The 15,438-nt window shown below is 36.8% G+C and overlaps 1 protein-coding gene and 1 non-coding gene across 2 annotated transcripts; both read left to right on the plus strand.

Moving 5' to 3' along the window:
* The first annotated feature begins 1,011 nt into the window (after positions 1-1,011).
* On the plus strand, positions 1,012-2,752 carry LOC107607333 (uncharacterized). The gene is made up of 4 exons (XM_088492861.1): positions 1,012-1,050; positions 1,150-1,257; positions 1,367-1,738; positions 2,585-2,752. The coding sequence occupies exons 1-4, from the start codon at positions 1,012-1,014 to the stop codon at positions 2,750-2,752; spliced, it is 687 nt and encodes a 228-aa protein (XP_088348987.1).
* An 11,643-nt stretch (positions 2,753-14,395) lies between these two features.
* On the plus strand, positions 14,396-14,503 carry LOC148552743 (small nucleolar RNA R71). The gene has a single exon (XR_015893861.1). It is a non-coding gene; the product is annotated as a small nucleolar RNA R71 (small nucleolar RNA).
* The last annotated feature ends 935 nt before the right edge of the window (positions 14,504-15,438 follow it).

Raw genomic sequence — 15,438 nt, forward strand, 5'->3', positions numbered from 1 at the left:
CCTGATGCCATGGATCAAAATGATATAAATTCTGATGATGACGGAGAAGATACAAGCGAGATGAGTGCAACTTCAAATAAAAAAGGAATGAGTCTTGACATGTATTTTAAGGTACATGGGATAAATTTGGAAGATGAAGAAGATGAGGAAGATGAAGAAAATGAGCTTGATGATAATGCAAATGATGCGGGTAGTGGAGGACAAACTAGTAATGAAGGTACTTTTCTTGTTTACTTTATTGTCTAATTAGAGCTTATATTACTTCTCAATTGAATTATGTTATTTTATTCGGACTTAGGCACAATTAAGAAGAAAACCCGTGGAAAAACTACGTGCAAAAAGCTTCATGCCACAGATTTTAATGATCGACGGGAGGTGGAATTTTTTCAAGGGCAGCCTGTAGGTCCAACCAACGAGGTTGTATCTGACCTCAACCAACTATTGGGCACAACAGTTAGAAACCCTCGTTTTGTGGCTTTGTTATATACTAGTTGGCATGGTGTGCCTAGTAAACTCAAAGAGGAAATGTGGGAGTATGCCAATGTATGTAAATATGGCATTATAGATAATTTTTTGTTAATTTATTTGTCACGTTATTTGTGCTAACTGTTGATATTCTAATGTGTTGTGTTGCATAGCAAAAGTTCATTCTTCCCATAAGTTCAAAGTCGTGGGTAATGCGGGGATTTTGTGGTGCATGGAAAAAATATAAGAGAGAAATAAAAAAAGAGCATTTTGTGAAGTACAAGACAAAGAAAGAAATGATAAAGAACCGGCCATTAGAGATTCCCGAGGTTCAATTTCGCAAACTAATTCGGTATTGGAGTCTTCGGCCATCAAGGTAACATTGCCTTTTATTTTTTCCTATACCATCAAGCATACTATCATTGATTCTTCATGTTCCTAAACTTAAGTGTTTTGGAAGAAATTGATTCTTCATTGATTCTTTATATTTAGGCTATCTCTGCTAAGAATACTGAAAATAGGTTAAAACAAACATGTCCTCACCGAATGGGATCCACAAATTTTGGAATAGTGCGTAAGCAGCTGGTAATATAACTTATTCTTTGTGATTTCTCTTTTATATGTATTCATGGTGTAGTTGCCTAGTTAGTATGCTTCATGTAAACTTTTCTCTATGTATTTTAGCGTGACTCTAAAGAGAACAGTGAAGAACCATCAAGGGCTGAAGTTTTCATAGCAACTCGCACAAGTAAAAAAGGAAAAGAAATTGATGCTAAAACACAAGCCACAATTGTGAGTTGTTTGTATTTGTATTTTGGATATGTACATTAATTCTGATGTGATTTCTATCTAAATTGAGTTAATGCGACTTTGAACTCTATTGGTTGTTGCTTTTTGATAGACTGAACTTCAGAACCGCTTAGAAGCAGGAGAAAATGAAGAGGATGCATTTGTAGGAGTGTTAGGAAAGGACCAACCAGGTCGACTTCGTTGTTATGGGGCTTCGATTACAAGAAGCTCTCTTAAAAAAGATGAGGAGATTCACCACATAAAAGTTGAATATAACACTAAGGTCTCATCATTAGAGAAGAAGATGGATGGTGTATGTGGTTTATTAAAGATATTGGTGCACCAACTCAGCCCTGGAATGAACAATGAAGAGGTAACAGCCTTAGTTCAAGCTGCCCAAGATTCTCCTGTGGATACCTCAAGTAGCAAAGCAAAAAATACTCCTCGCTCCTCCGAAGCAACTCACATTCCACACAAAGATGATGTAGGTAAAATTGTGGCATGATTCACATTCTTTATTTTGTTAAAAAAGAGATAAAATTGAGAGAGAAATAGTCAAATAGTAGGCTTCAATTTCAAAAAAGGTGAGTGCTATTTCACTTTGATAAAGTCTATTCAAGTCTTGTATTTACTAGCTGGAGGAGTTTTATCTATAGAAGTCCTACTTAGCTTGACCAGGTTAGTTGATCTCTAGTTGACTAAGGATAGAACAAATTTAGGATTGTAAGTGAAGAAAGAAAAATATCCTGCTAGTAAATGGAGATTCAGTGACTGAAACCGCTGGATTAGAAATAAAAAAGCTTGCAATATGGTCTGAAACTCTGAATAAATAGTGGCAATGTGAAAATGGAGATCAGCCTGGACCTAGAGGAGATAAGTTAAAGTGCAGTGGACTGTGGATATGAACTCTGTTATTTTGACTCCTTAAAAGACTTTATTACCAGTAATGTCTCTGGTCTTTTAGAGTGTAATATTTTTGTGTATGTCTGTATTTTTCTACTATGATTGTTTATGTCTGTAATACATTTGATGACTTCTTCCATTTAGATATTAGTCCACATGTTAAAGCTTCTGCCTGCTGTTTAGTTGCTTTGATGATGTCCACATAATTATAGTTCCAAGCTTGTCATGCTCAAAAAGCAGATGAAAATAACATACATCTACTGAAAATATTATGCATTTTCTGTTTTTTTGAATATGTTATATCAATGCATTGAAGATTGAAGATGCTTGTTTAGCATATGCCTACATTCTCTTTTCTTCTCTTAAACTCGCATTCTTTTTAGTGCACCATTCTGATTATTCAAAATGGTATTACTTGTAAATATAGGATTCAAGAGCCTATGAATATACTTCCATGAAGAACCTGAATGAGTCCGAGAATGGATTTTCGGGTGCTCTGGCCAGGAAAGCCAAATCAATTTGTAGTTGTTCATTTGTGTTTTTTATTTTGCAGGGCACAGGTCAAAACAATTTACCTTGCAATGATGATGCATGAAGTACAAGAAGACTTTGATTAGGAATTCTAATTCATGTATTAGGAATTTCACACTTTTGGTATTTTGAAGATGACTTTGATTAGGAATTCTAATTCATGTATTAGGAATTCATGAGTAGTTATGATTTTCACTTTTGGTATTTTGTTAGTGTATGTTGTTATGTGATCACACACTTATTTTGGTGACAATTTTATGAAAGTTGGATTACTTGATAATTGGTTATTGACTAAATTATAAAATTATCTATGAATTCATATTAGGTTTTATATATTTATGAAGATTAAAAAGGGAATTAGGTTACTGACCATCTTTTTCGCCACGCTTTAAAAACGTGGCCATACGGCCATATCTCTGTCTATTGCCACGCTTAGGAAGCGTGGCTGTATCTAAGCTTTTTCGCCACGTTTTTCAAGCGTGGCCAAATCTCCTCTACTACCATGCTTTCGCCACGCTTTAAAAGCGTGGCCATATTTGGTCTACTGTCACGCTTAAAAAGCGTGGCCAGATCTACCCTATCGCCACGCTTTTACAGCGTGGCCATATCTGGTCTACTGTCACGCTTGAAAAGCGTGGCCAGATCTACCCTATCGCCACGCTTTTACAGCGTGGCCATATCTCCGCCTATCGCCACGCTTTATAAGCGTGGCCGTATTTCCCACCTATAGCCACGCTTTTACAAGTGGCAGTTTGTAAAAAAGCGTGGCAAACAAAAAGCGTGGCAATAGGCTGCAAAAAGCATGGCGATAGAGCAACCGCCACCATTTGATAGGTCACCCTTTCAAAAGCGTGGCGGTTGCTCAAAAAGCGTGGCGAAAAGCTATCGCCACGATTTTTTGAGCTTTTTGCCACGCTTTAAAAGCGTGGCAAAAAACGTGTTTTCTTGTAGTGTTTGGCTCACCAAGGTTGCTAACAACATTGCTGCAACGGAGGTGCAATGTTGCTGGCCAAAGTTGGCTCACCAACATTGCTCACCAACGTTCCAAAGCCTAACAAGCAACGTTGGTCGCCCAAGCATGGCTCCCCAACGTTGCACGCCAACGTCTTGATAAAATCTCAAGTTGGAGTTGGAAAAATTTGATGTGACGCGTATGCGTGGATGACGCGTATGCGAGAAAGTGGCAAATTAGCCAATCTCACGCACACATGGGCGACGCACACGCGTGATAAGACAAAAAAAATAGCTTTGACGCGTACGCGTGGGTGATGCGCACGCGTGACCAGGAGAATGTTGGTGCACCAACGTTGGGTACCAATATCAGTGGCGATGCCCAAAGTGGCTTATGCACCCAACGTTTGTGCAACCGTTAGTGCACAAACGTTGGTCACCAACGCCAGCATCAACTTTCATTCCAAATCGCACCCATGCAAGTGTGAACGTTAGTGAACTAATGCCACTGTCAACATGACAAAGAGCCACTCCTAACTTGCTTCAACTGAGGCCAAAGCCCACATCCAAAGACTTGAAGATTGTTTTGGAAAGTGGATAAATAGGATAGATTTTGTAGTTAGAAAAGAGGCTGGGAGGAAGGGACCCTAATTGGGAAACCCTGAATCATTTTCTTTGTACTTTCTTTTACTTTTCATGTACTTTCCTTTTTGTTTTGATTGAGCAATGATGAACTAAACCCCACATCATTAGGGGGAGGAGCTCTATTGTAATTCACATGATTGAATGAAATTCTTTTTCTTCTCAATCTGCTTGTTGTAGCTAAAGGATGACTTCTATGTTTATTGAGATCCATTCACTCCGGAAGGGGGTTTGCATCTATTGAATTTCTTTGTGAGCCTTGGAAGGGGATTTATTGAAATTAGAATTGAAGCTCTATCCTTCACAATTCTCTTGATCAACACCATTTGGAAGGAATTGAGATCTTGAGAATTTGTGTGGCTCATGGATAAGAGATAAGCACTTGACCTCTTCTCATTACAATTGGATCAAGGAATTGCCAAATTGATTGTGATTAGAGAGATTGGGTTGCCAAGAAATTGGGACTCAATCAAATACAATCCGCCATAGATCTACTTCATATAATTGAGAATGAAGTTGAGACCCATTTATTTATGATGGATTATAATATCTCCAATCCCTAATGAATCTTTCTCTTTGATATTCTTCACTTTAGTTTCATTGAATTTCCTTATTGCGTTGGTTTACTGCTTCCTTTGATTTTACGGCACCCAAAGCCCTTTACATTTCATGCAATTTAATTTCCATTGTCATTTACATTCTTGCCTTTAATTTCTTGCAATTTAAGATTCATCTCATTTAAGTTTCTTGCACTTTAAGCTTCTGCCCTTTTACTTTTCAGCATTTAATTTTCCAGTACTTGTGCCATTTAAGTTTCTGTCCTTTACTTTCCAGCATTTAAATTTCTCAGTCCTTTACATTTTGTGCTTTACTTTCTTGCAATTTATATTTTGTCCCATAAATTTCACCAAACTCTTTCAAATATTAGCTTGACTAGACTCATCACCCAACTAAAATTGCTTGATCCATGAATTCCTGTGGGATCGACCTCACTGTTGTGAGTCTTACTACTTGATCCGACCCGGTACACTTGCTGGTAGTTGTGGGGATGTGATTTTCCGTGTCATCAGTAACCCAAGGGTATAGTGCCTGGCACACTCTTGCAGCAAAAAAGGTTATTAATCATAATTGAATCCCAGGGTCATAATACCCTGCACACTATCGTACTTAACCCAAGGATATAGTGCGTGGCACACTCTCAACATTCAACAAGATCATCATTCCTTTTTGAGTCCTCAGCTCATTAAAAAGCATTATCAATTTCCATTAACATCCTTAAACATTCATATTTCTCAAGTTCATCATAAGCAATTCTATTTCTCAAAAATATCTTCAACCGTATACTTTACAACTCCACATTCACCAGTTCAACTAGAAATTACACAAACCTTCCAAACCTAGGTCACCGGCTCTAAACTCATAACTAAAAAATACCTTTTTTATCACTTTATTGTTTTCCCCTTGATCCAAGGACCTAAAACTAACAAAAAGATTTTAAACAAGTGTTACGGAAGTTTACAAGCTCGCTGGGAAGGTAAAATAGTTAAAAACAAAGTTTTCTTTGAAAAATAGGGCAGTGTGCGTTCGCATAGGGTTGTGCGTACACACGCCCAGGAGGATTTTCGTAAAGTGTGCGTATGCATAGAGGTGTGCATACGCACAGGAGCAAAAATTTCCAACTCTGATCATTCGCCCAATGCGTGTGAACGCCCTCAACAGAGTGCACCTTCTAACGTGTGCGTGCGCACAAGGCTGTGCGTGCGCATAGCTTGCAAAACTTCATTGGTTGTGTGCGCGCACAAAGCGTGCTAGCGCTCCCAACAACAACCATATCCCCATGTGTGCGTACGCACAAGAGTGTGCGTGTGCACAGTTTCAAAAATACACAGGGTGTGCGTGCGCACATAAACCGACAAAATTCAGATTTCGAATACGAACTTTCAACGATCATATCTTTCTCTACAAAATTCATATTTCTACAAAATTGATACCGCTTTCAAGCTCTTTGAATTATATTTATTTTGATACAAAAATCATTCAATTTTAAAAATCGTAGCTCAAGATATGATCTGTCAAAGTTAGCCCAAAACTCATTTTTACCAAAAACCTTAAAAACTCAAATTCACTAAATCTCTCAATTCAAAACCAAACTACTCACATTCCAAACAACACCAAAACAACACAAAGGTTCCTACCACTCATTTCTCAAAAATCAACCATTCAATCATCTATACCATTTAATACTCACCTCATCCAATTTTAAAATTCAACCTAAGTTCACATCAAATTTCCTCAACCACCATCTAATTTCCACACTAACCACAAGATCCAAAATCCAAAATCATCATCAACATATATCATCACACATCATAATCATCGATATCCTTCAATCCAAACCATCACAAACATTTGACATTAACTTATTACCATGAATTCTCATAATCCTCATTATTCATCAATATAACAAATCACCATTAATACTTATAAACACCAAGCATCAATTTATCATCATCCAAAATTCATAATCCACATCATTTATCAACAAAGTCAACACTCACCTTCAATTACCAACAACATCAACATTCATCATTAATCATCAACCATATCAACAAACCCTCATCAACAATAATAAATCACAACATTCATCATCAACCTTCATAGTCATTAAATACCAACAATTAACATCAAAAATCATATATTCCACATCCCAAAACTCTATATCATCATCACCACCATACAACTTATCTTCCAACATCAAAATCACATACAATTAAACTTACACCCAAACATCCAATCCTATCTTAAGGTCAACTAGCCTAAGGTTCACGAAACATTACATATTGCATAAAAGAAACCAAAACCATACCTTGGCTGATTCCCAATATGCTCAAACACCAAACTTGATTCCAATCAAGCTTCCATCAAGCTCCAAACTATCAAAGCCAAACCAAAAGCCACCACCAACTCTAAAAACTAGCTTCATACATACAACATAACCATACATTATCAACTAAAGCTCACACTACATTAACCTGCAAGGATATAGAGGTTTCTTAACTTATCCAATAGTGATTGGGGCAAAGCCCAACAATTACCCGCTACTAGAGATCACCTAAACAAGCAAAACCACAAAATCTACTCAAAACTATAACCCAAAAATGCAGAAATTCTAGGGCTGGAAACTGGAGCTTGAGACACGATATCTTACCATATTTGCTTACCAAGAAACAAAGAGCTTGATGAGAGGTTTGCGTGACCGCAAACAGCTCGTCCATCGAAGCTCCGTAGCTCAAGTTATGGCTCCCGGAAGGTGATGATGAATAGTACCACCACCTCCTCTCTCAATCTGTGTTTCTCTCTTTGTGGAGGGTGAAAATGAGCTGAGTTGGTCATTAACTCACTTATATGTTGAACCTTGGACCCGGTTTGTGCCCGGTCCAACCCGTTAGCATTTTAGGTCCGTTTGGCCCACTTTGGGCCAAAAACTAGAAAGATTAGTGCCTGACTTTCAATTCTAACTTATTTTTGTCCTTTCAAAATAATAAATCAATTTTCAAAATCTTATCTTCCAAAATACACAATACTGGACGGACTAGAGCCGGTACTACCGACCTAAGTGCCAGTACGCATTTTTACAAAAACCTTTTGAAAAGGATACATTTTTCAACTCAGAAAAATTCATTGAAACCAAATTTCACCTTTAAATTTTCAAATTATTATTTTATTAAAATAGTTATGCCGGTTCTTACAATCATAGGATTGAATTTTTTCTTCAGAAGACGAATCCTCAACAATGTGCTTTCTCTTTTTGGATTGCATCCTGGAAATCGAAAAATTATGAATCAGACAAACACAACAAAATTGCTGATAAAATACTCTCGAAAGCAATGCATACTTTTTGGGGGGAGTCTGAATTTTTTTCTTTGGTTTTTGTTTTGTAATTGGCAACGATTCTTCACTTATGAAATTAAATGAGAAATACTCTATTAATACATCAAATATTTAAAATAAACAGAAAAGAAAGCAATGATAATTTTAGAATCTTACTCATTATTGGATTCACTTTCACTTTCTGAAGTGGAATCCTCTAAGATCTGCTTCCTTTTTCTGGATTCCATTCTGGAAGAAAAACAATCATTAGTAAAAAACACCTTAAAAGTGACAAAATACACCCAAAAATATTACTTACTTTTTGACCATTCTGGTGGGCTGTTTCCTTCTTGGTTCCACTGAGTCCTCTTTAGACTCGGACTCAGAAGAAAAATCAAGTTCACTCTCCGATGGATCACTCTCGGATGAACTTGTCTTCTTCTTTTTTTTTTTGTTTTTTTCTTTCTTTTCTTTTTCTTTCAATTCCTTCAACTTCTTTTTTGTTTCTGCCTTCTTAACGAGGCCCTAAAATAGTAGAAACGTTAGTTTACCCGATCTAAATAATTAAAATACACCCAAACTAGAGAAGGTATTCTATTTGGTTACCATATGACCATCTATCTCTGCTCTCATTCTTGTAAACAGTGGCTCTCTATTCTAGTGGCTAACCCAGGGAGGTCCAGGGATTGCTTCTCCCTTCTTCTCTACGTATATTGATAGATGGAAATACACTATCATCAGGGTATAGAGGCAGCTGTCAATCAATTTTTTTCTTTTTCATACGGTAATTAGTTATGCCTTTGATGATGAAATTGAGCACAAGGGCTCCCAAATTGCCATCTGTTATTTTGTCCATCTAAAAAATTGGAGCTAGGTGCACAGGAGATACCTTGTCTATCGTCGTTGGCAACAAGAACGCCATCTAAATATAAAGGATGAAAATCCTCTTGAACATTAGGCGATCATGGTCACTCTCAACACCGATATTTATCATCTCATCGGTTAGATTCTTTAATGTCTTCCCTTGGAACCTTCTAAAAATCAGTTTGTTCTCCTCGAAAAGTTCCTTATAACTCACTTTATCAGGAAACAGATCTCCTATAAAAAAGAAAATAATTTACACTCCAAATCATTTGAAATATACCCAAATATCACTCATATACACCTAAATTTATTACTTATTATATGAGATCAGAATAAGATATCACAAAGAATATATTACAAAAAATTCAAGTATAGAGGTTGATGCATGGCAGAAATTAACCAATTTAGAGATTTCAATTAAGAGGACAGCGTTGCACGTATAGCTCTTAACTGGCTAAGATCTGCCTCACCAATTTAAAAAGGGTTGTCACAAATTTTAGAAATAAAATACTGGGAGTATGAGTCCCAGGTCGTCTCCCAACGAGTTGCATGAAAGAGTGCTGTTTTATTAACTAGGGGTTTTCAGGAAAAAAATTAAGTTTTGATAACGAGTAATTAAAATGATTAAAAATTAAAGTAATAAAAATAAACTAAGAATAATTATTGATACTCTAAATAAAAGGCCTTGACTGGGGGAATAATTAAATGGAATTTTTATCCTTGTTGGAATCTTCTCAAGTGTAGTGTAAAAAGGGTGTTGTTCTCACTCGGTTATCCCTTACTAAATAAGGAAAAGTATGGTGATTAAACTAACTCTTACCCTCAAATCCTAGTCCTCTCCCTTAGGGAGGTTTAGTGCTATTAGGTATGGAATTAGCTAACAACATCCAATTTCCCCAAGCACTTGAGAATTCCAACTCAAGTATCTCCTCTTAATCAACCCCCATGTTAAGTAGAAATTCTACTCCAATGACATGAAATTAATAATCATAAAAATATGAGAAGACATAATTAAATAAAATAGAATAGAGAATTAAAATTAATTAAAATAAAAATAACTCTATATATTAATAAATTCAAAACGCAACATAATTATATAAACAGAGTCAATGAGTAACTAATTGAAAGTAAGGGAGTAAGGAAACAAACTAAAGTAATGTCTTCAATGGAGGTAATGACTCTCAACATCTAAAAATCCAAGCAAAAACATAAACTATCAATGTAATGCAAATCTAAAAACTTAGATCTAAAACTGACGTAATCCTAATGTAATAAATCTGAATGTGTGTGGATGCGTGTTGAGTCTCAGCATGTTTCCTAGGTTTAGTCTGTGTTTCTGTGCCGAAAACTGGGTCAAAATGCGGCCCAAAATTGCCCCCAGCGTATTCTATTATTTTTGTAGATTGCGCAGGTCACGCGTACGCGTCATCCATGCGTTCGTGTCATTCAGCGATTTTCCTTGTCACGCGTTCGCGTCATTCGTGCAGACTCCAATCCACGCGTTTGCGTCAGGCACGCGTTCGCGTCGCTGCGAATTCTCCATTTCGCGCATTCGCGTGGGCCATGCACTCGCGTGATTGCTCGCTGGTCATCTCCTTAGTTTCTTGTGTTCCTTCCATTTTTGCAAGCCTCCTCTCTAATTTCCAAGTCATTCATGCCCTATGAAGCCTGAAACACTTAACACCCAGATCACTACATCGAATGGGCTAAAGGAGAATTAAAATACGCAATTAAAAGTCTCTAAGAAGCAAGTTTTCAACCATGGAGTGATTTTGGGAAGAAATTGTAAATACATGTTAATCATATGAATAAGTGGGTAAAGATTTGATAAAACCACACAATTAAACACAATATAAACCATAAAATAATGGTTTATCAACCGCCCCACACTTAAGCATTAGCATGTCCTCATGCTTAGTTGAAGGAGATAAAGTAAATGAGTAGGTGTTCTGGGGGTTACTTGAAACTGGAGGTCGATCTCCGATGAGATCTTCTGTACTGGTCGGAGATGGCGTGTCTGGCTGGCTGGTGGCGGCCGGAGCTGTTGTGTCCGACTTGTTGGACTTGCTACACTACTGATCCTTGGTCACCGGAGGGTGGGGGGTACCTGCAAGAGACTCCGATGCTTAAGTTAGCACGGGTATTAAGCAGGTTTTTAGTAGAATCAGAGTATGAGTTATACCTGGGTGCTCCAGTGTATTTATAGTGGTTGTAGAGTGACTTTTCTAGATAAGATAAGTTAGTTATCTTATCTTATCTTTATCTTTGAGGTTAGTTTATCCTTAAGGGAACCGCCCTTATCTCTATAGGCTTGGACGGCCTTTGGATTTGGGTCGTGTTCCTCTATTTGGGCCCCTTATTGGGCTTTCCTGTCGATTTGGCCGACCTCTTTGAGAAGAGGTCGGATAGCCTGACCTGAAGAGGTCGGTCGCTTTGTCGCCGATCATCCCGGGTCGGATAGCTCGACCCAGGGTATGAACAGTGCCCCTGCTCGAGCTCGGTCTTTCTTTTGGAGGTCGAGTCTTGGTTTTAGGACTTCGATCCTTCTCGGGTGAAGCCAAACTCGAGCATTTTGTCGACTTCCTCCTTTGTAGAACCTTTTTGAATGTAGAACGTTTTTCTCTAAAAGTGCGTGCTTTTCTATTAGCGCCTTGTTATGGGGAACGTGCAAGGGTTTAATGCCCCAATTAATTTGGCATTAATTGCCCCGTTTCCCTTAACTTCTTTATTTTTGAACTTTACACTCAGGAAACGGTTTCTCTTCTTCACTCTTTCTTCGTAACTTCTCCCTTTACTCTCCCGCTTTCTGTTTCTGGCTTTAAGTCCATAGCTCCTTCCTACGACGCTTGCTTTGTTGCTGTTTTCGTGGAAGAGGGGTGATTCTGGATTTCGCCTTCCGTTTTTCTGCTTTCTTTTGCAGCTTTTCTCCCATTTTCCAGGTTTGGTTCTTCTTCCTTCCTTCCTTTACGCCATTTATTTTGAGAAAGTTTTGATTTTGGCTGGAGAAAGTTTGGATCTTTTTGCCTTTGCTTATGCCTGATCGTGGTGTGTTCTGTAGTTTCTTTGCCTCTTTGCATGAGTTTTCGCTTTTCCTTTTGCTAGTGCTTTTGGTTTCGAAGCTTTGAGTGATAATTTTGTTTGATCCTAAAAAAGGAAGTATCTTTGACGCTTTCTACTTGTCGTGCTTCGATGTTTGGGGATGCATGCTTGTTCTTTACTGATAGACTGTAGGAAGATAGTGATTTTGATGACTTTCTGTGCTTTTTGCGTTTTGTCTTTCTGTAACAACCCTAGTTTTTGAAAATCAAATGAAATAGTTATTTGTGATTTATTTTATTTGTTGATAATTTTATTTTAAGAAAATTATTTTACTAAAGGTAATTAAATGGAGTTTCATGATAATTGGAGTTTAAATTAATTAGAATTTTTATATAATATTTATTAGATATTTGGTATGATTGAAATTATAATTTTGATAATTGAAAAATAAGAAGAATTGTATAATTTAATTTAAATAAATTCTATTTTGAACGAATTATGTAATTAATTTGAACTCTCAGAAATTATTTTATTAGAAATGATTAGATTGATATTTATAAATACTTTAAGTTTAAGTTAATTAATATTTGTGTACAATTTTTATTATAATTAGTTATTTTATAAATTGAAATTAAAGTTTTGGAGATAGAAAATTAATGAGAAGTTATATTATTTAATTTGAATAATTAATATTGAGTTTAAACTATATTTTATAGAAATATGATTAATATGTTCATTTTATAATGTAAATTAGAAATAATTGATTGAACTTAGCAATATGTTGATAAATAATGTTTCTAAATATTTTTAATAGAGTACATTTGATTTTAAAATTATTCTACCCTTCAATTTTATCAAAATACCTATTTATAGCTATCCTTTATTCTTTTATAAAATTCTAATTTCTAACCCTAAATCCCAAAATCCCCAAATTCATTCAGAATCCCTAATTTCCCTAATTTCTAACCCTAACAAATGCAGCCTGGTACGCGGAATCGTGATTACACTCTAATTATGTAAAATTCATTGCTCTTTCTTTTCCTGGAAATGGCGCCAAAAACATGATGCCAAGACCACGGTTCACAACTCCGTGTAACTGACCAGCAAATGCACTGGGTCGTCCAAGTAATACCTTACGTGAGTAAGGGTCGAATCCCACGGAGATTGTCGGTATGAAGCAAGCTATGGTCACCTTGTAAATCTCAGTCAGGCGGATATAAAGTAATAATGGAGTTTTCGAAAGTAATTAATAAAATAGGGATAGAAATACTTATGTAAATCACTGGTGAGAATTTCAGATAAGCGAATAGAGATGCTTTCGTTCCTCTGAACCTCTGCTTTCCTGCCATCTTCATCCAATCAGTCTTACTCCTTTCCATGGATGGCTTTGTGTAATGCATCCCATTGTCAATGGCTACTTTCGGTCATCTTTCGGGAAAATGATCCAATGTCCTGTCACGGCACGGCTAATCGTCTGGAGGCATCACCATTGTCAATGGTTGCATCCTATCCTCTCAGTGAATAATATGCTAACATGCTCTGTCACAGCATGGCTATTCATCTATCGGTTCTCGATCATGTCGGAATAGAATCCATTGATTCTTTTGCGTTTGTCACTAACGCCCCACAATCACGAGTTTGAAGCTCGTCACAGTCATTCAATCACCGAATCCTACTCGGAATACCATAGACAAGGTTTAGACTTTCCGGATTCTCTTGTTTCATTCATGAAACTCACAGTGGTCTTAGATAGATCAGAGACTAAGTTTCCTAAATTAGAAGCATTTTGTTCAGAGTTTTCTGTCTGTTGCTGAGTGGATGATGGAAAAGGTTTGTTATTGTTAAACCTGTTTCTTCCACCATTATTAAAGCCTTGTTGAGGCCTTTGATCCTTCCATGAGAGATTTGGATGATTTCTCCATGATGGATTATAGGTGTTTCCATAAGGTTCACCTAAGTAATTCACCTCTGCTATTGCAGGGTTTTCAGGATCATAAGCTTCTTCTGCATAAGAAGCCTCTTGAGTACTGTTGGATGTAGCTTGCATTCCATTCAGACTCTGAAAAATCATATTGACTTGCTGAGTCAATATTTTGTTTTGAGCCAATATGGCACTCAGAGTATCTACTTCAGGAACTCCCTTCTTCATAGGCGTCCCATTACTCACAGGATTCCTCTCAGAAGTGTACATGAACTGGTTATTAGCAACCATGTCAATGAGTTCTTCAGCTTCTGCAGGCATTTTCTTTAGGTGAATAGATCCACCTGCAGAGGTATCCAATGACATCTTTGATAGCTCAGATAAACCATCATAGAATATATCCAGGATGGTCCATTCTGAAAGCATGTCAGAAGGATACTTTTTGGTCAGCTGCTTGTATCTTTCCCAAGCTTCATAGAGGGATTCACCATCTTTTTGTTTGAAGGTTTGAACATCCACTCTAAGCTTGCTCAGCTTTTGAGGAGGAAAGAACTTGGCTAAGAAAGCCTTGACCAGCTTATCCCATGAGTTCAGGCTATCCTTAGGTTGAGAATCCAACCAGATTCTAGCTCTGTCTCTTACAGCAAATGGGAAAAGCATGATCCTGTAGACTTCAGGATCTACTCCATTAGTCTTAACAGTGTCACATATCTGCAAGAATTCAGTTAAGAACTGAAAAGGATCTTCAGATGGAAGTCCATGAAACTTGCAATTCTGCTGCATCAGAGAAACTAATTGAGTTTTCAGCTCAAAGTTATTTGCTCCAATGGCAGGAATGGAGATGCTTCTTCCATGTAAATTGGAATTAGGTGCAGTAAAGTCACCAAGCATTCTCCTTGCATTATTATTATTTTCAGCTGCCATCTCCTTTTCCTGTTTGATCATTTCTGACAGGTGCTTGCTGGTTTGTTGTAATTTAGCTTCTCTTAGTTTCCTCTTCAGAGTCCTTTCAGGTCCTGGATCTGCTTCAACAAGAATATTCTTGTTCTTGCTCCTGCTCATATGACAAAGAAGAGGGCACAAAAAATAATAATAATAGAGATCCTCTTTTTTTTTTTGAGTGAGGGAGAGATGTTAGTAGATGAATAAACAAATAGAAGGAGATGAGAGAGAAGAAAATTTTCGAAAATTATTTTTGAAAAAGAGTTAGTGATTTTCGAAAATAGTTTTTGAAAAAGGTTAGTAATTTTTCGAAAATTCAAAAATGAAATAATTAGTTAATAAAAAAAATTTTGAAAAAGAGGGAAGATATTTTCGAAAATTAGAGAGAGAGTTAGTTAGGTGGTTTTGAAAAAGATAAGAAACAAACAAAAAAGTTAGTTAGTTAGTTGAAACAAATTTTGAAAAGGCAAGAAGTTAGGAAGTTAGAAAAGATATTTTGAAATCATATTTTGAAAAAGATA

The sequence above is a fragment of the Arachis ipaensis genome, chromosome B7, assembly GCF_059453495.1.
Source record: "Arachis ipaensis isolate K30076 ecotype BB chromosome B7, ASM5945349v1, whole genome shotgun sequence".
NCBI classification, from domain to species: Eukaryota; Viridiplantae; Streptophyta; class Magnoliopsida; order Fabales; family Fabaceae; genus Arachis; species Arachis ipaensis.